Here is an 18,561-nt window from a genome sequence, read left to right on the forward strand (position 1 = left end):
GCCGCGGAGCGTGCGCAGGCGCCGGCCGCTGCGGGGCAGATGGCGGAAATGGACCCGGTAGCCGAGTTCCCCCAACCTCCCGGTGCTGCGCGCTGGGCTGAGGTTATGGCTCGCTTCGCGGCCAGGCTGGGCGCGCAGGGCCGGCGGGTGGTGTTGGTCACGTCAGGCGGCACCAAGGTCCCACTGGAAGCGCGGCCGGTGCGCTTCTTGGACAACTTCAGCAGCGGGCGGCGTGGTGCAACCTCGGCCGAGGTCTTCCTAGCCGCCGGCTACGGGGTCCTGTTCTTGTATCGCGCTCGCTCCGCCTTCCCCTATGCCCACCGCTTCCCACCCCAGACTTGGCTGTCCGCTCTGCGGCCTTCGGGCCCAGCCCTTTCGGGCTTGCTGAGCCTGGAGGCCGAGGAGAATGCACTTCCGGGTTTTGCTGCGGCTCTGAGATGCTACCAGGAGGCTGCGGCTGCAGGCACCTTCCTGGCGGTGGAGTTCACCACTTTGGCGGACTATTTGCATCTGTTGCAGGCTGCAGCCCAGGCACTTAATCCGCTAGGTGCGTGCCCTAGGAGTACCCCTTTTGCCTGGAAGCACAGCCTTTCTCTGCAGCCACTTATCCCCTTGCCTCTCGCTTACCCACGGATCTCAGCTGGGGAACCCGAGTTGACAAGAAGCTGATCCTATACCGTACCTCGCCGATTTGTTACACCTTGTGTTTCTCTTTGCAGGCCCTTCTGCGATGTTTTACTTGGCTGCGGCTGTGTCAGATTTCTATGTTCCTGTCTCTGAAATGCCTGAACACAAGATCCAGTCATCTGGGGGCCCACTGCAGGTGATGGGCGCTTCTCTTCCAGAGATCTAATCTCATATAACCAATCTTGGGTTAATTTCCTCTTGATCTGGAGATGGCCTTTCTGCATCTGTATTCGCTAGGCACAGGGGATACAGAGATGAATAAGACACCGCCCTCCCTCATGGACCTCACAATCTAGTGAGGGAGCTGGACACAGACATAATTACAATACAGAGTGATAAATGCTCTAGTGGAGGTATGTACAAAGTGCAGTCAGATCATGGGGCGAGTGAATCCTGGGGGAGTCGATGAAGCTTCTTGGAGGAGATGAACTGGGTTTTAAAAGATGAGCAGAGCCGAGCGCGGTGGCTCACGCCTATAATTCCGCACTTTGGGAGGCCAAGGAGGGCGGATCGCCTGAGGTCAGGAGTCTGAGACCAGCCTGGCCAACATGGTGAAACCCGTTCCCTACTAAAAAAATACAAAAATTAGGCAGGCGTGGTGGCAGGCGCCTGTAATCCCAGCTACTCCGGAGGCTGAGGCAGAAGAATCGCTTGAACCCGGGAGGCAGAGGTTGCAGTGAGCCGAGATCGTGCCATTGCACTCCAGCCTGGGCGACGAGAGCGAGACTCCGTCTCAAAAAAACAAAAAACAAAACAAAATGAGCAGAGGGTGTACGAAATGGGAAAGGTCATTCCAAGTGGAGTATGGCACTTGGAATTTGGAAGTGGGCAGTGGGCTGTGAACTGAAGTGCTTTGGTAAGGCTGGAGAGCTGGCCGAAGAGATGGCTTGCTTTGTAGAAGACTTTGTTTTCCTTTTTTAAGGAGCTTGGACTTTTTCTTGTGGAGCTAAGGGACACATAAGTAGGAGAATGAGATAAAGTTTTTGTTTGAGAACAACATTCTGGCATCAGTATGAAAGATGAAGCCAGAGAGGGAGAAAGTGGAGTGGGTAGATTAGTTGGGGGCTATTGTAGATTAAGGAAGAAATATGGATAAGGTAGGTTGTGATTTTAGATGATCTGACTTCTTGGAACCTTCGGGAGTTCTTAGTCATTTATTGGGTGATACAGGTAGGATTTTATTAGGAGAAACTCTTATCTGTGGAGCATTTGCCGACTTTGTAGAATAGTTGATTGAGGTCCTACGCTGCTGTAGGACCTGGAGATGAAAGCAGTGAAAAGAAACATACCCTGCCCTTGTGTTGCTTCCTCTGCAGAGCAGACAATAAATTAAGTCAAATACATACCTCATTTGGTAGTGATAAATGCTAAGGAGAAAAATAAAGTATAAATAAACAGGTATATGATCCCTATCACACTAACAGCTTTTTTTTAGGGGAAATTCTGATGATTAGCTTAGTGATTTCACACTTTTAAATCTCTGGGATCTTTAGTTTATCTCATAGTTTTTAGTTCTATCTTGAAAGTAACAAAGCAACTGAACATTACCCTGAGAAGGGATTGGGGATGAGGTACTAGGAGTTTTGGTCAAGTGAAAATAAAATCAGTTTCCTCACTGCTAAGTTGTGTTACAAGTGACCATTTTAAAATGGAATCTAAGAGCCATTCTACCAATGCAAGAAATATTTAGGCTGAGAGGTTTAAAAACCCAACATTATTTCGGCTTCTGCCAAACATTTGTATGAACAGATTCTTTGTATCTATTTAGTTGAGGGTTTGGTTCAAACCCTCAAAAATGGTGGTAAGGGTGGCAGAGCAGGGCAGAGCTTATTCAGAAGACATGGTTTGCCCCAGAATATGTATGGAGCCTTGAATTTAGGCATCCCTGTGAACTCTACAGAACCAAGGCTTTTTTTTTTTTTTTTTTTTTTTTTTTTTTTTTTTGAGACAAAGTCTCGCTCTGTTACCCAGGCTGAAGTGCAGTGGCACGAATACAGCTCACTGCATCCTCAACCTCCCAGGCTCAAGTAATCCTCCCATCTCAGCCTCCTGAGTAGCTGGGACTACAGGTGGGTGCCACCATGATTGGCTAATTTTTGTATTTTTTTTTTTTTGTAGAGACCTGGTTTTGCCATGTTGCCCAGGCTGGTCTTGAACTGGGCTCAAGCGATGCACCCACCTTGGCCTTCCAAAGTGCTGGGATTACAGGCCAAGCCACTGTGTTCCCCTAAGGCTTTTTAAACTAAGCATTTAATTGAAAAGTTTGATAGTTGAGAAATCCCACTTAAATTTGATTCCTTAGTTTCCATAGTTTCCCATGAGATTGACCTGGTAGATAATGGCCGTTGTTTGCTTATTAAGCTTTTCTTTTTCCAATACAGATAACAATGAAGATGGTGCCAAAACTGCTTTCTCCTTTGGTTAAAGATTGGGCTCCCAAAGCATTTATAATTTCCTTTAAGTTGGAGACTGACCCTGCCATTGTAATTAATCGAGCTCGGAAGGCTTTGGAAGTTTATCAGCATCAAGTGGTGGTGGCTAATATCCTTGAGTCACGACAGTCCTTTGTGTTTATTGTAACTAAAGACTCGGAAACCAAGTTATTGCTATCAGAGGAAGAAATAGAAAAAGGCATAGAGATAGAAGAGAAGATAGTGGATAATCTTCAGTCTCGACACACAGCTTTTATAGGTGACAAAAACTGAAGTAAAAAGCCCTTACAGGATCAAAAATTGTTCAGGGCTCTTAGAGATGGTGAAAACTATAATAAAACCGTGGCTTTCATATGGACAGAGAAAGTGAAAGAAAGGGAAAAGGCAGTGGTATGCAGGCAAATATGGTTTGGTATTTTGTCTTTTAATGACACCTGATACACTCACCTGAATGTTACTTTGATTTTGAAATTGAACACTAGAACTGTTTCTCACCTTTAAAAAGAAGAGCTTATTGGGAATTACATATTCCTTAAAATATACATGGGGGCCTGAATATCAGCCATCTTTATACTATAAAAAGAGGATTATGGATGCATGAATGGTCATGCTTTGGTGATCAAATATTGGTTGAATGCCTATGTATGTCAGGCCCTGTGCTGAGCCATGAGGATTAAAAAGATGAATAAACATGTCTTGTTTAGGAAATGGATGTATAAAAAATTAAGTGCAATAAAGTGTGTGTCCAAAAGTTGACCCAATGGAAAGGATGTTTCGTTTTGTTTGAAATTTATCAAACAGGAGTAGGAAAGAAGGATACCTCCCTGAAGATAGATTGTAGAATGATGAGCTTTTCACTGCATTTACTTTTTGCTTCTTATTGTAGATGCACCTCATATTAGGGTAACAGTTTACATTTCAAGTATTTTAGGACTGCTCTTCAGGTTAACTTAATATGTCCTTCCACCTGGGACCAGGCAGGGGCCACTTGGTGATCTCTGTCCTGAGGGAGGCATTACAGTGTGGTAGAGTATGGGCTAGGAGTCAACTTAGCCAGCCGTGCCACCTATTGGCTTTATAAACTTAGGCATTTGACTTAATCTCAGTGTCCGCATGCATAAAATGGGGATAATCTCTCTGCAAAGTAATGCCATTTATTGTGAGGATTAAATGAAATAGCAAACAAAAAGCATCAGTCTGGTGCCTAGCACTTGATTGACACTCACTAAATGGTTGCAATTATTGTTTTTCTCACTTAGCAAAGCAGTGTTACACCAGTGCCCTGCTTAATCTTTGAATCCTTGAGAATCTTTGAAAAACTTTGAATACATCGCTTGCTGTCCTGGGTTTTGGGTTGGGAGTGCACAAGTAGCATAGTGCAAAAAAATTCCCTAAATGATCTGTAGGATAGTCCAGGGTACAATTTGAAAAATTAGCATTAATGACTAAGGTAGAAGCAGGTACTGTGTTTCACATAAATATTTGACTTAAAATACAATTCATGGTGTTTCATGGAGTAGGGAAGGGTAGCCCCTGTGTCTGTCTGATAATAGAAGTACAATAAATTTGAGAAGATTTGACAGAAATTCTAAGGCTGAAATACTTCATTAATCAGGAAGTGTGACCTTGAACAGAAGAAAAATAACTGCAGCAGTCAAGACTGTTCTGGAAGCAGCAGTCCCTTTGAACAAACATTTTTTTTTCTTAGAGACAAGGTCTTGCTTTGTCACCCAGGTTGGAGTGCAATGGTCCAATCACAGTTCAGTGTAATCTTGAATTCCTGGACTCAAGCACTCCTGCCACAGCCTTCTGAGCAGCTGAGACTACAGGCATGTGCCACCATGCCCGTCTAAATATTTTATTTTTCATAGAGACAAGGTCTTATTATGTTACCCAGGCTCCTTTGATAACGATTTTAAGTGAACTTCAGGTCCAATTTGCAAAACCCCAAAAGCAGTGGGCTCTGTCAGTGGCTGCAGTACTGAAGGGCAAGTAGTTAGAATATGTTCTCTGCATTCATAGCTTCATGTGGATGATGACTGTCATCATCTTTGTACAATGGGCATATGTGGGGTTAAAAGCAGAAGTGATCTTAATGTTTGTCTTTACCATAATTATTACCTCCCTTGGGGATCATTTTATATCCTGCCTTGTTAACGCTTAAAAACAATCAGTGTTCTACATGAAATTATTTAGTGTTTTCCACTTCAGTTTAATTTATATTCAGAGCACTTAAAAAGATATTTACACAAGTAAAAATTCCAGGGGGGTGGGGGAGAGAGAGAGAGTGTGTGTGTGTGTGTGTGTGTGTGTGTGTGTGTGTGTGTTTTAACAGCAAATGGAAGTGTATAAAGAAAAGGAACATGAGTCAATGAGGGTAAGTAAGAACCTGATCTTGGATGGAGGATCAAGGAATGTCTCCCTGAGTAGGTGATACTTAAACTGATAAACAGGAGTGAAGTGGGCTACAAGTGCTGGTGGTGAGCATTTTAGTTCAGAAAAAACACTTGCAAGAGGTCTAGTGCCAGAAGGAGAGGTTGAGGCACTTTATTATATAAAGAGTAAGATACGTCCAGATAATGCATGTAGAACCAGCAAAGATTTGGAAAGTATCCTCTTGGGGAACTAGAGTTAAGACCAAGAAATGTTGTGTTTGGGATACCAGCAAAGCAAGGGCCCCCAAAACATGAGTAAAATCGAGTTTTGATAGTTAACTTGAATTCTGCTATAAAGGCATCTAAAAAGATATCAATTGAGTATGTTAAATTGTGTGTCATTTATCAGTTTTTATTTTGCATTACATAGGTGGGGGAGATAAGGTTCACCTTACCTGAATTTTCAGTGCTTAGGACTTCTAAAGGGCTTCAGCCTTAGGCATAATTCTAGTCAAGCCCAGTGTCTTCCTTTTTACAATAATAAGCTCGGTCCAAAAATTGTGATTTATCTTGCGTGCCCCACGTGGCTAGTGACACGCTCTAGGCCTAAAAGTCAGAACTCTTGAGCTAGCACTCCCTGCCCCTTTAAGAATGAAGGAACTTAGATAAAAATAAATCCAGTAGGCACGGGCTGTAGTTGAGGCCTGGCGGGAAGCTCTTTGAGAACCAGAACGCCCCAAGACAAAATGTATTCGCTAAGTCGCAAACGCGCGACGTGCCGTTACCATGGTTACAGTTGTCTCCAAAGCCAATGGAATGAATTGTACTATCGATACGGCCGGGACAACTCCGCCCCCGAGCCGAAGGCCAATGGTATGAGCTGTAATAACAGTCTCCACAAGAAGCACAGTCTCTGGCGCCATTGGCGTGCGTCGTCTCTATGGTTCCCGCCGGAAGGACCCCTTTGCGTCTCTGCGGCGAGCGCGGTTGCTATGACGCCCAGGTCTCTTTCTGCACCTGCCGCTGGCAGCTGGGCGCCTAGGGGCCGAGCGACCCCGGGACCCTCGCGGCACCCTCCGCAGGAAAATTTCCGACTTGGTTCCTGAGGTTCCTGCCTCAGCCCTAAGGAGGAAAGCACCCATTCTCCCCTCTTTTCCGCGTTCCGGGCCTTTTGTGCTTCTCCCCAGCATGGCCCGAAACTACAGGAGGGGAAACCCTCCTGGCTCGGCCTTTCTAGCCCCTGGCTGCAGTGATTCCGCCTGAAGGAGAATTAGCCCGTTTTCCCCGGACCCAGCTGCCACAAGCATTTAGTATTAGGCTGCCGCCTATTATTAGAGCGGGCTTAGAACATCCTCAGCGAGGTAGGTCGACGTTCCTTTTCTCACTTAAAGGTGAGGTGTCGAGACGCGTCCCTGGACAGACAGCGCCCGAAGGTCCAGGCCACTATGAAGTCCACGGAGGCGCAGCTTTCCCCTGCGTGTAGGCCCGCGAACAAAGAACTACTGTGTTCTGTTTTTGTTTTTTTGGTTTTTTTTGGCCGATGTTCGTCATGCAGAACCTTGAATCCCGATGAAGATTTGGAGGCCTTTTGTATCCTCAGCATCAGAGGTCATGAAGTCAGTTACCTTCTGCCTTTCAAGCTACAACTTTTTCCACTTCACTCATCACTCCAAGCACCAGTTTTCTTCTCATCCTGCTTATTTCACAGCCATTTTAACCTTTCCCTGTTAACGCTGCACATTATTGAATGTCCATTTGTCTCCACCACCTCTGTCATCTATAGACCACCTCCTTCTGCATTCCTGCTGCAATGCTTTGTGTACCTAAGTATTTCGCATTCTCCAGCTCTGCAGTCATTGGGAAGATTTTTTGTTTTTCTTTGCATTATGGCAACCTTTCAGTCTTGGGTAAACTAGAGACTAGGAGAAGTGCACATTGGTAAATATAAACATTAAATACTGCAGGCCTAGTGTGTTTTGAAAATGGAAAAAAAATCAAAATTGCAGTATTGGACCCATTTCAGGCTTATATAATGAAAGAAGGTTGTTCCTTGTTTAATTAAATTTTATTGATGTGTTTATCAATGTGAAAAGGGCATTCAAAATGATCATGTAAGATAGGATTTCAACTTTAAGCCCGTACGAACCCAACATTGGGGATATGATGTAATTTTCCGGAGAGGAGATAATTGAATTGAAACAGTACTTGTGCCTTCTTTTCCTGACAATTTCTGAATCAGAAAACATTCTTTGTGACGTAAGCCAAGAAACAAAAACAATAAAGAGTGACTGAAAATATATATTTTTGGCAAGGGAGCAGACACAATAGTTCTAAAAAGACTGGAACAGAGGGCCTTAAATATGGCATAAGATTAACTTAGATCCAGTGCAATTTTATTTTTGCTTGGAAAGCTTGCCTTAATTTGTCTTACAATATGCATTCCTTGTTGAATCTTACTATTTCTTCTTCAGTATTCAGGTTTAAAAGTAAACCTATTTTGAGGATATACAGAACATACACATTTTAAACAGCTGTTTGGGGCTACGATGATTTGGATATTTTGATTTCTCAGTCCAATCGAAGCAGTTGTTTGTGATGTCTCATGCTTAGAGCCAGGTCAAGTTTTTAAATATTGAGAAATTCAGCTTTCTCCTCTAGAACAGATCGGAAAACAAAAACAAGTTCTGCAGCCTTTTCAATCTTGCACATAAAATTGGAACTGGATAAACCCTAACTCTTGAAAAAAGAGTATATTAGATGCTATATTGCAAGGGGCTTTCCTTTCCTTTACTCTTCTAATATGTATTTATTGAATAGCAAGGCATAAATTAAAAAAAAATTTAACCTGGGCAAACATGGCAAAAACCTGACTCTACAAAAAATGCAAAAAATTAGCCAGGCATGGTGGAGCACTCCTGTAGTCCTGGCTACTCTGGAGGCTGAGGTGGGAGGATCACTTGAGCCTGGGAGGTTGAGGCTGCAGTGAGCTATGATCACACCACTGCACTCCAACCTGGGCTACAGAGTGAGACCCTGTCTCAAAAAAATAAATTCCTGTCATTCTAGCACAGTTTTTTGTTTTTGTTTTGTTTGTTTTGTTTTGTTTTGAGATGGAGTTTCACTCTTGTTGCCCAGGCTGGAGTGCAATGGCGCGATCTCGGCTCACTGCAACCTCTGCCTCCCGGGTTCAAGTGATTCTCCTGCCTCAGCCTCCTGAGTAGCTGGGATTATAGGCATGGGCCACCACACCCTGCCAATTTTGTATTTTTAATAGAGACGGGGTTTCTCCACGTTGGTCAGGCTGAGTCTCGAACTCCCAACCCCAGGTGATCTGCCTGCCTCAGCCTCTCAAAGTGCTGGGATTACAGGCGTGAGCCACGGCACCTGGCCTCTAGCACAGTTTTAAACCTGGGGAGCAGGGTGGGGTTCTGCCAAATGTGAGACATTTGGCAATGTATGTAAACATTTTTAGTTGTCACAGCTAGGGATATGCTACTGGCATCTAGTTGGTAGAGACCAGGGATGCTGCTCCATATCCTATTATACACAGAACTGCCTCCACAACAGCTCAGAATGTCAGTAGTGCCAAGGTTGAGAAACTCTGTCTTAACACATCAATAGTTCATTTTTTTGTTCTGTGTCAGTCTTGTTCAGCTGTGTACATTTTTACATAGTTATGTACATTTTGCCTTTCTTTTTCACTTAATTTTATATTTTAAACATTTTTTACATTGCTACACTGTTTTCAACTTTTGAAAAAAGTACACTAATTTTATTTGGGAATTGAAAAACTGTGCATAATATGTATTGTATTTAAGATGTGTGTGAGTTTTAAATTATATTTGTGTGAAAGGAGTGGAAGATAGAAGAAAGAAAGGTTACAGTGAAAAGTCACCTACTGGATATTTCAGTTTTTGTGGCCATGCTATGTACTTTGTTCCCTAGCATCACTCAAAGACTTTGGAATCCAAAGCTCAGCCTTTGCTCAGAGGCAGATGTGCTATGGCATAAGATAGGGTCCTGGCCCCTGCAATGCAGTTGGAGAGTACCTGCTAGGAGAAAAAACAACAGGTAGACAGAACCATTATCCTTGACCTCTTCTCGTTTAAAATTCTTTGTCTCAGTTTGCTTTACTACTTTATTCTTTACATCGAGGAGTTTTTTGGAGGCCTAAAACCATTTCAGGATGCACTTCTTTCCAGAGATTGGATTTTTAAGAGATTTAATGAGCATTTACTTAGTATCTACTTTGGACAGAATAGTTTTTTGGTTTTTGTTGATTGAATTTTTTTTTTTTTTTTTTTTTTTTTTTTTTTTTTTTTTTTTTGAGATGGAGCCTTGCTCTGTTGCCCAGGCTGGAGTGCAGTGGCAAGATCTCGGCTCACTGCAGCCTCTGCTTCCCAGGTTCCAGCGATTCTCCTGCCTCAGCCTCCTGGGTAGCTGGGATTACAGGCACATGCCACCATGCCCGGCTAATTTTTGTTTTTTTAGTAGAGACGGGGTTTCACCATGTTGGCCAGGCTGGTCTTGAACTCCTGACCTCAGGTGATCCACCCACCTCGGCCTCCCAAAGTGCTGGGATTACAGGCGTAAGCCACCGTGCCCAGCCAAGAATATTATTCTTATGTACTTTGTTGTGTGGGCAATTTTAGATACAGTTTAGATATCAGAGCATTTATAATTTAGTTTTATTACTTCAAGATCTAGTTTACCAGAATTTGAAAGTTAATCATCAAGTCTCAATAAATCCACTGGGAAAATGTTTGTTTGGGGATCTCACAGCACCATTCCAGGCAGAGTGACTTGAATGTCAAAATTTGTGGAAATATAAGCAGCATGATGGGGACCAATAAGTATACTGACATGAATGGCTAATGTCAAGGCGTGGCAGAAGACAAGACTAGAGAGACTGGGAGGAACCAGATTGCGAAGAATATCTGGTCCCAAGCTAAAGGGTTTGAACTCTACCTGAAAGCGACAAGGTTAAGCAGCAAGTGATTTGCATTCGGGAGGATCAGTGTGGAGTTTTGCTGAGAACAGATTGGATGGGGGCCACCTGGCAGCAGGAACATCAGTTAAGGACGCTATTACACTAAACTGAACCAATAGTGAGGCAAGCCTAAGGCAGTAGACAAGGAGAGGATGAATTAGAAAATGATGAAAGAAGTACTGCAAATTCAGTGACTGATTGCATACCAGAGTAGAATGAATAGGAAGGAGGGTCAAGGATGAATCCTGGGTTTCTGGCTTGGGAAACTGTTGACAGTGATTTTAACTATGAAATATAGGAGGAAAAGATGAATGGGTTGTTCAAGCTGAGTTGTTCACTAGACAGCTGGAATGCATTGGTCTTAAACCGTAGACTCATTTTATATTGCTCTCCTAGCTTATAGCTTCTCTGGAACTTGCATTTCTCTGCCAAATCTTGCTTAAAGAGTAGGCCCTCAGAGGCCATATTTGTACCCCTACTTTCAACGTTATTCCATGTACAGCTGACTGAATGGGGAAAATACAGGTAACTTTGAAGAGGCAGGCACAGCCTATTCAGTGAGCAACAAACAATTGTCTCTTTCAAAAATTTGAACTAAGAGATACAAAGATAGAAATGACTTAATCTAAAAAGTCACGTAGGCTAAGGACTTGAATAGCTGTTTTCAGCCTTGCTGATGAGCAAGCAGAGGAAGTTCACCTCTGTAGAGAAGCAAGAGGAGCACACTCACAGGGAAGCTCAGAGACAAAAGACCTCATGGGTCAGGAGAGACCGTTAATGGCTGTGTAGTTCCGTATCCAACTCCTGTGTAGCCACATTTAGTTTCCAGCGTATGTCCTTGTACCTCATCCACTCAATAACCCTCATATAGTAGTTGGGATTGGCTGGTTGTGTGAGGGACAGAAAGCCCAAAATAATAATGCATTGAAAAAGAAAGAAATGTATTCCTCCCACATAAAAGTCAAGAAGAAAGCAATCTATAACTGGTAGAGCAGCACCCTGAAATGGTCAGAGACCCAGGTTTCTTCTCTCCTGATATTACAGCATCCATGGCATATGGTTTCCAGCTAATGGTGCCCAGGATGGCTGCTCAGGCTTCAGCTATCTTGTCTGAATTCCAGCTAGTAGAAAGGAGGAAGGAGAAAGAAAGGGGGTATCATGTTCCTTAAGGACAGTTTCTGGAAGCAGCACATAATTCCATTTACACCCATTGGTCAGAACTTGGTCACCTGACCATATCTATCAGTAAGGAAGTCAGCCTTGTGATCAGTCAAAGCACTAAATGTCTTATTTCTGTGGAAGAAGGGAATAGTAAATATTAAAGGACACCAGCAGTCTCTGCTACCCTCACCTGTATTCCAACTTCAATGTGTTTCTGTTTCTTGCCACTCCTTCTAGATTGATCTGGAGCATAGCAGAGAGAGATTCTTATTTAATCTTCCAAACAACCCAGTGAGGTAGGCAATACTATTACACTTATTCTACACACAGAATAAAAATTTAAAGAAGTTACCTGACTTGTGTAAGTCACACAATTACAAAGTAGCAAAGCCAAGGTTTGAGCCAAGGTATGTTAGACTGTTGTGCCCAAGCTGTTAATGACATGGTAGTGAGAAGGGTGGAGAGCTAAAGGCAGGGTTCTTGGAAATGGCAGCATTTGAAGGGATGGAAGAGGAGGAAGCCAGGAAGAATACTGAGAAGGAAAGGCTAGAGACATACGAGTCAAAACAGGACAAAGTGACATCACAACAGAATAATAAAAAATAAACTTTCAGGGAAGGAGTGAAGAGGTACGGCAAAGAGATCATATGTTAAAACAAACAAAAACAGGGCCAGACACAGTGGCTCACACCTGTAATCCCAGCACTTTGAGAGGCTGAAATGGGAGGATCACTTGAGCCCAGGTGTCAATTCCAGCCTGGGCAACATACCAAGACCCTTGTTTCTACAAAAAATAATTTAAAAAACAAGATGGGCATGGTGGCACACTCCTGTAGTCCTAGCTCCTCATGAGACTGAGACGGGAGGATCACTAAAGCCCAGGAGTTTGAAACTGTAGTGAGCTATGGATGTGGCATTTTGAGTTCATTGTTGACTGATAATTTGAGTACAATGCTGAGAGCAGAAGGCAAAATGCAGCAAATGTGGGAGTGTGGAAGCCAAACACAGAAGCCACAATATAGGAGTGTGGGAGACAAATTGTCCAAAAGAGGATGTAGCTAGAGAGGTATATGGTGGGGCTAAAGAAAGGTTATTTTTTGTATCTTTAAGACCAGAGATGTCTTGAGCTGAGGACAAGAGAACAGTAGAGAAGGAGATAAGGAACATACAGAAGAGAAAATGCTTCCCTAAGGAAGCAGTATGGGATGGGGCCTAGAATACGGGTAACGGGATTAACCTTGATCAGGAGGATAGGAAGCTCTTCCACTGAGAAGGGAAAGAGGACAAGATTGGTAAAGATGAAGGTTGGTATGTTGGTGAGGAGAAGCAGCTGACAGTTTTATGATGACCTTAGTTTTACTAGTTCTCTGGGAGACAAGGTCATTTGTCAAGAGTGAGGGGAGAGGTGAGATATTCAGTTTGATGGAGAGGTGAAAGTTTCGAATAGTTGCTGAGTGAGATAGTAACAGAAACTAGCAACTCATTAATGACCCAGTGGTTGAGAAGCTTGGCTCAGACCAGAGGCCATGAATTTGTAATGGTTCAAGTTTGCATGCTTGATTTTGTTCTCTACCAGCACTCAGCAACCTAAAATAGGTGGAGAATAGTCAAATGCATGAACTTTTCCAGGGCTGAGATTTGCAAGGAAGGTGGGACAAAGGGATAAGATAACTGGGAATGTTGGTGAAGGACTGAAATGATCAACAGTTGGGTTTAGGCTTGAGGGGCAAACAAGTGAAGCCAAAGAGTATCTGGTAGTTTGAGAGAGGATGTAATGGTCCAGAGACTGGAGGTATTATTGTAATTGTAGAATTCCTTTAGTTTAAGAGAGCAACTGCTTCACACCCATTAGGATGACTATTTTTTTTTAAAAGTAACCCAAAGTAAGTGTTGACAAGGATGTGAAGATATTAAGACCTTCTGCATTGCTGGCAGGAACGTAAAATGGTGCAGCTACAGTAGAAGACAGTAGGACAGTTCCTCAAAAAAAAAAGTTAAACACAGAATTATATATCTAACAATTCCACTCTTAACGTGTATACCTCAAAGAATTGAAAACAGGGACTCAGATACTTTTAAACACCGGTGTTCATAGCAGCATCATTCACAATAGTTGAAAGGTGGAAACAACCCCAATGTCCATCAACAGGTGAATGTGTAAATAAAATGTGCTATGTACATACAATGGAATATTATTCAGTCTTAAAAATAAATGAAATTATGATTAGTGATACAACATGGATTAACCTTGAAGACATTATGCTGCGTGAAATAAGCCAATACAAAAGGACAAATATTGTATGATTCCACTTCTATGAGTGATATAAAATAGGCAGGTTTATAGAGACAGAAAGTAGAATAGAGATTCCGAGAGCTGGGAAAGAGGGGAATGAGAAGTTACTGTTTAATAGGTGTAGAGTTTCTGTTTGGGATGATGAAAACTTTCTGCAAATGACAGTGGTGATGGTTAGACAACATTGTGATTGTACTTCATCCCACGGAATTGTACAGTTAAAAATGGTTAAAATGGTAAATTTTAAGTTACGTATATTTACAACAATTAAGAAAAAGAGGGGAAGAGGCACAGAAGGTGTTAGAGGGAGACACATGGAATTTAGGATGGCAGGGTTTCAACATTAGTTCAGGCTGTTCATAAGGACTTAGGTGTAGCCATGAAGATGGGCGGCTAGAAAATGGTGAATAAAGATGACTGGCTTTGGGAGGATGGTCAAGTGATGGAGCATGGGTGATTTGTGCACTTGAGTATTGACCTGAAGCCTATAGTGTCCTCCTGATCAGCAAGGATCGGATCCAAAGGTTTTTCCAATATCCCTAATCCATTTTTCCTTTCAACATCCTCCAGTCTAAGACTCCCCTACTCCACCCCTGCAGCATGGGGATTATGCTGTTGGGCAAGCAACCACAGTACAGGACTTCTAATAATTTAAGCATTTATTTTCTAATCACCTCATCAGTTTATCACAACTGCTTTTAGCACTTTGAGGTATTTGCTTCCAGTCTTTTCTTTGTGTCTCTGGTGTTCACATAGTTATAATAATACTTTTGCATTCTGCTTTTCCTCTTAGCATTATCACAGAAGCATTTTTGCATATTGCCAAATAGTCCTCATAGGATGCTATGTATTCTTAGTATCTTGGGCTCTCTGCTACCCAGGACTAAAACCACAAGTAACTATGATGCTCAGAGACCTGGTAGGGAGAAGGGGGAAGATATGAGTGGGGACCAGGTGAAGAAGGTTGGGGGAACAAAAGAAAATTTTTAGTTATATGTCATGAGGAGGACCCACAGAGGTGCAGGATTCAGACTTGCATTCTTTTTCATCAGTATGAGTATCATCTGATAATTAAAACCATGTATGGTCTAAAAATACTGTTGATGTGGAAATGGTAAGACTCTAGAAAGCTTGGCAATCAAGGAGAAAAATAATAAAGATATGGTTTTGCTTTTTAAAAAGCAAAATAGTATATTTATGTGGACTGAAGCACAATAACAATTATGTCTGTCACTGCAATTTGGGTCAGATTAACTTGGTTAAAAGTTGTATTTGATTAGAACAGCAAGTCCTATTAATAGTTAGTGGTTCTAATCACTTGAGGTCAGGAGTTTGAGACCAGCCTGACCAACATGGTGAAAGGTTGTCTCTACTAAAAATACAAAAATTAGCCAGGCGTGGTGGCGCACACCTGTAATCCCAGCTACTCAGGAGGCTGAGGCAGGAGAATCGCTTGAACCCCGGAGGCAGAGGTTACAGTGAGCTGAGATCATACCACTGCACTCCAGCCTGGGCAACAGAGCTAGACTCCATCTCAAAAAAAAAAAAAAATAGTTAATGGTTCTAGTAACACAGGTATCACTTCATCAATCAGCAGATATTTATCTTTCATATACTGTCATAGTGCAAACTGTTATGTTGTGATTACTTGCAACCTAAAAAAATTAAAGACAATATCGATAGCAGACTTAGATCAAGAAGTTGCAGAAGAGAACTGAATTAATGAGAAGTCAACATAAATTATAAGACATATTCTGTGAGTAAAATCAATCCTGGATAGTATAGAATTGGGGCCTCTCTAGCTTCCAGAGGAGTCCTTTTATTTCTAAATATGCAATAAAAGAAACAAAGACTTCTTTGGACTTTAAAAAAGAAACAAGAGCCCTTTGGGAGACTTCAGATAAAAGTTGCAAACTTCAGAACAGACAGAAAAACTTTTTCTTTCCATTGTACATAATTTTCATTAAATACGTCATTTGTTATTTTAGAAGATATACAGTTGTTCAAAGCTTAAATTTTTCGGTATTAGCAGCTATTTCATTTAAGTGCTCATAACTAGATAACAGTAGGAAAATTAATATATGCATTGTAGAGAGTCTGACTCTAGTCATATATACATAGACTTATTTATTCCTGCTTTCAATTTTCCTCACATAGCAGCTTTGTATGTATATTGCCAGCTGTATTTTGTTCTTTAGAAATATCTTAGATTTTCCAAGCTGTATCTACACACACATACATAAGTGTGATGAAGGATCAGGTGGCTTACTAGCTTTCTATCACTAGTACCCTAAAGACTAGTACTCTAATAAGGAGCCTAAGGTGGCACCTACATAGATATCTTGCATCCTCAGTTGTGTGTGTGTGTGTGTACATACACATATGCTTATTTCTTCTATCAAGGGAAAAGTTCAGTTAGAAGACATACTTCACCATCTTGAAAAAGAAGAAATCGATCCCGTTGCTAATACAGAAGAACAACTCTGTTTGGTGCTTATTCCAGCCAGCACAGTGAAGACAGGCTGAGGACCGCTACCAGAGATGTAGAAGAGCTTGTAGTGAAGCACATGAACAAAACAAAAGAAGTAAGAACTAATAGTATAGAATTTTAAAGACGCCTGTGATTTTGTTCATTGCCCTTCATTAAATTGACATATTTAGAACTAATGTTTGGCTATCACTGTATAGTTGGAAAAGCACCCACGTGTAGACTTTTTTTTTTAATGAAACATGGCAACAGTCTGTATTGGTTTCCATTAAGACTACATGTATAGGATGTTGCCCAGTGATAACTGGTTGAACATCTAAACAGGACTGCTCCAGGTAGCTTAGGTGACTCTTTTCTTTGAAGGCTTAGAAACTAATGTCAGCATAGTATCAGTGAATCTGCTTCTCAAAGGTGGACTTGTATCAACCAAAGTCGTAGAGATGAGACACCTCCTTTTTAATTGACAATAAGAAATATAATTGCCAGAGGAACTAAACATGTATTTTTGGTGGCTGATGTATTCTCTTACAGACACATTATGTGGGAAGCCAACTTTTAATTAGATGTTTACTTGGTGAACAAATGATTCTAATTTTTTTTTTTTTGAGACGGAGTCTTGCTCTGTTGCCCAGGCTGGAGTGCAGTGGTGTGATCTCTGCTCACTGCAAGCACGGCCTCCCGGGTTCACGCCATTCTCCTGCCTCAGCCTCCCAAGTAGCTGGGACTACAGGCGCCTGCCACCACGCCTGGCTAATTTTTGTATTTTTAGTAGAGACGGAGTTTCACTGTGTTAGCCAGGATGGTCTCCATCTCCTGACCTCGTGATCCGCCCGCCTCAGCCTCCCAAAGTGCTGGGATTACAGGCGTGAGCCACCGCGCCCGGCCATGATTGTAAATTTTTATAGCATTGGCTGAGATAGTCAGGTTTCCACGATAGGGCTATCTATATCTACCCTTATTTCTGGACCTCATATCCTAGGACCAGGCACCTAGTGCTTAGAGGAGTAGATAAAGCTATTTTTTGACCGTATTGTTACTCTTTTGGATGTTTCCAATACTGATCAACATACTTTCTACATACTTTCTTTAAATGAACTAATGAATTATCTCAGGTTGCCTGGGAATCACTCTGCTATGTTTTCACAGCTCACACAGGTAATTTTTTAAATTTAATTCTTAAAGGACAATTCAATTTCCAAATTCTAAAGAAGAATGCAGCTCCTTTAGAATGAAAAGTGGTATAGCCTCATAGAGTGTGAACTTTAACATTAGGCAGATGGGGGTGAAAAATTGCCTTTAGCATTATCTTTCTGTTTAACCCTGGGCAAGTAACTCAACTGCTTTGAGCTTGAAATTTCTGTCTGTAAGATGGAGATGTTAATAGCATCTTCAAAGGGATTTGTGAGATTTATACAGGTTAGCGTGTATAAATTACCCACGTACTTGGCATCTAGCAAGGGTTCAATAAATGATAGCTATTATCATTAGAAATTGATATTGTTCCTGCCATTTTAAAGAGGAAACTAAAGTTTGCCAGGAAGTGATAAAGTTGGACTGTGATTCCTATGTTTCTTCTATATGATTCAACTTTTTATACATATTTTGAGGAGTTTTCCTATAGGCTTCCAAAGAATTCACCAAAATGCAATTCAGTTATTTTGATAGTCTACTTCTAAGCACTTTGACATAGTTAGAGCTCAGTCTCTGGTTTCTACCCATCAGAGTATGAATTCTAGCTCCTCTCCTTATTCCCTATGTGATAAGGCAAGTCTCTTAGCCTCTCGAAGCCTGCTGCTTCACCTCCCAAGTGGGAGAATAATAGTCCCATGTGGTTGTGGTGACAATTAAATATTTGATGTCCTTAATGTAGTGCCTGGAGCACGTTAGCTTTCTACCTGTTACTATGCACATAAAAGTAGCTTTTTGTGAAGCCGTTTTATTAACTGGAAACTATTTTCAAAGAATACCCAATAATTTGTTTTAATGTAATCTCCTGTTAACATTTAATCATCTTAGCCATCAGTTTCAGCATAGCAGTATAAACCTAATTATTATGTAGATTTTTCTCTGTTCATGGATATCATGACCATATTTCCTAAACCACAGATAGGGAGACTTGATTTGAAACCTGGTAT

General features: G+C 41.8%; 2 protein-coding genes across 15 annotated transcripts in view; both read left to right on the top strand.

Moving 5' to 3' along the window:
- PPCS (phosphopantothenoylcysteine synthetase) overlaps positions 1 to 3,889 on the top strand; it is a 1,013,452-nt gene extending 1,009,563 nt beyond the window's left edge. For 2 of the 6 annotated variants that reach the window (XM_050800215.1, XM_050800216.1), the window contains exons 2-4: positions 42 to 102; positions 720 to 823; positions 3,069 to 3,889. In XM_050800215.1, coding sequence (XP_050656172.1) covers positions 731 to 823; positions 3,069 to 3,392 — 417 coding nt within the window. In that variant the 5' untranslated portion in view covers positions 42 to 102; positions 720 to 730 and the 3' untranslated portion in view covers positions 3,393 to 3,889. Of the gene's footprint in view, positions 1 to 30; positions 548 to 719; positions 824 to 3,068 lie in introns of those variants that run through there. The other 4 variants (XM_050800205.1, XM_050800196.1, XM_050800189.1 and 1 more) reach the window with 4 other exon arrangements.
- Positions 3,890 to 6,429: 2,540 nt separating this feature from the next.
- CCDC30 (coiled-coil domain containing 30) overlaps positions 6,430 to 18,561 on the top strand; it is a 189,862-nt gene continuing 177,730 nt past the window's right edge. Inside the window, exons 1-2 of one of the 9 annotated variants that reach the window (XM_050797836.1) lie at positions 6,433 to 6,855; positions 16,342 to 16,523. In XM_050797836.1, the coding sequence (XP_050653793.1) occupies positions 16,506 to 16,523 (18 nt within the window). In that variant the 5' untranslated portion in view covers positions 6,433 to 6,855; positions 16,342 to 16,505. Of the gene's footprint in view, positions 7,111 to 15,978; positions 16,524 to 18,561 lie in introns of those variants that run through there. The other 8 variants (XM_050797818.1, XM_050797856.1, XM_050797874.1 and 5 more) reach the window with 8 other exon arrangements.

Source organism: Macaca thibetana, chromosome 1 (assembly GCF_024542745.1).
Source record: "Macaca thibetana thibetana isolate TM-01 chromosome 1, ASM2454274v1, whole genome shotgun sequence".
In the NCBI taxonomy this organism is placed as follows: domain Eukaryota; kingdom Metazoa; phylum Chordata; class Mammalia; order Primates; family Cercopithecidae; genus Macaca; species Macaca thibetana.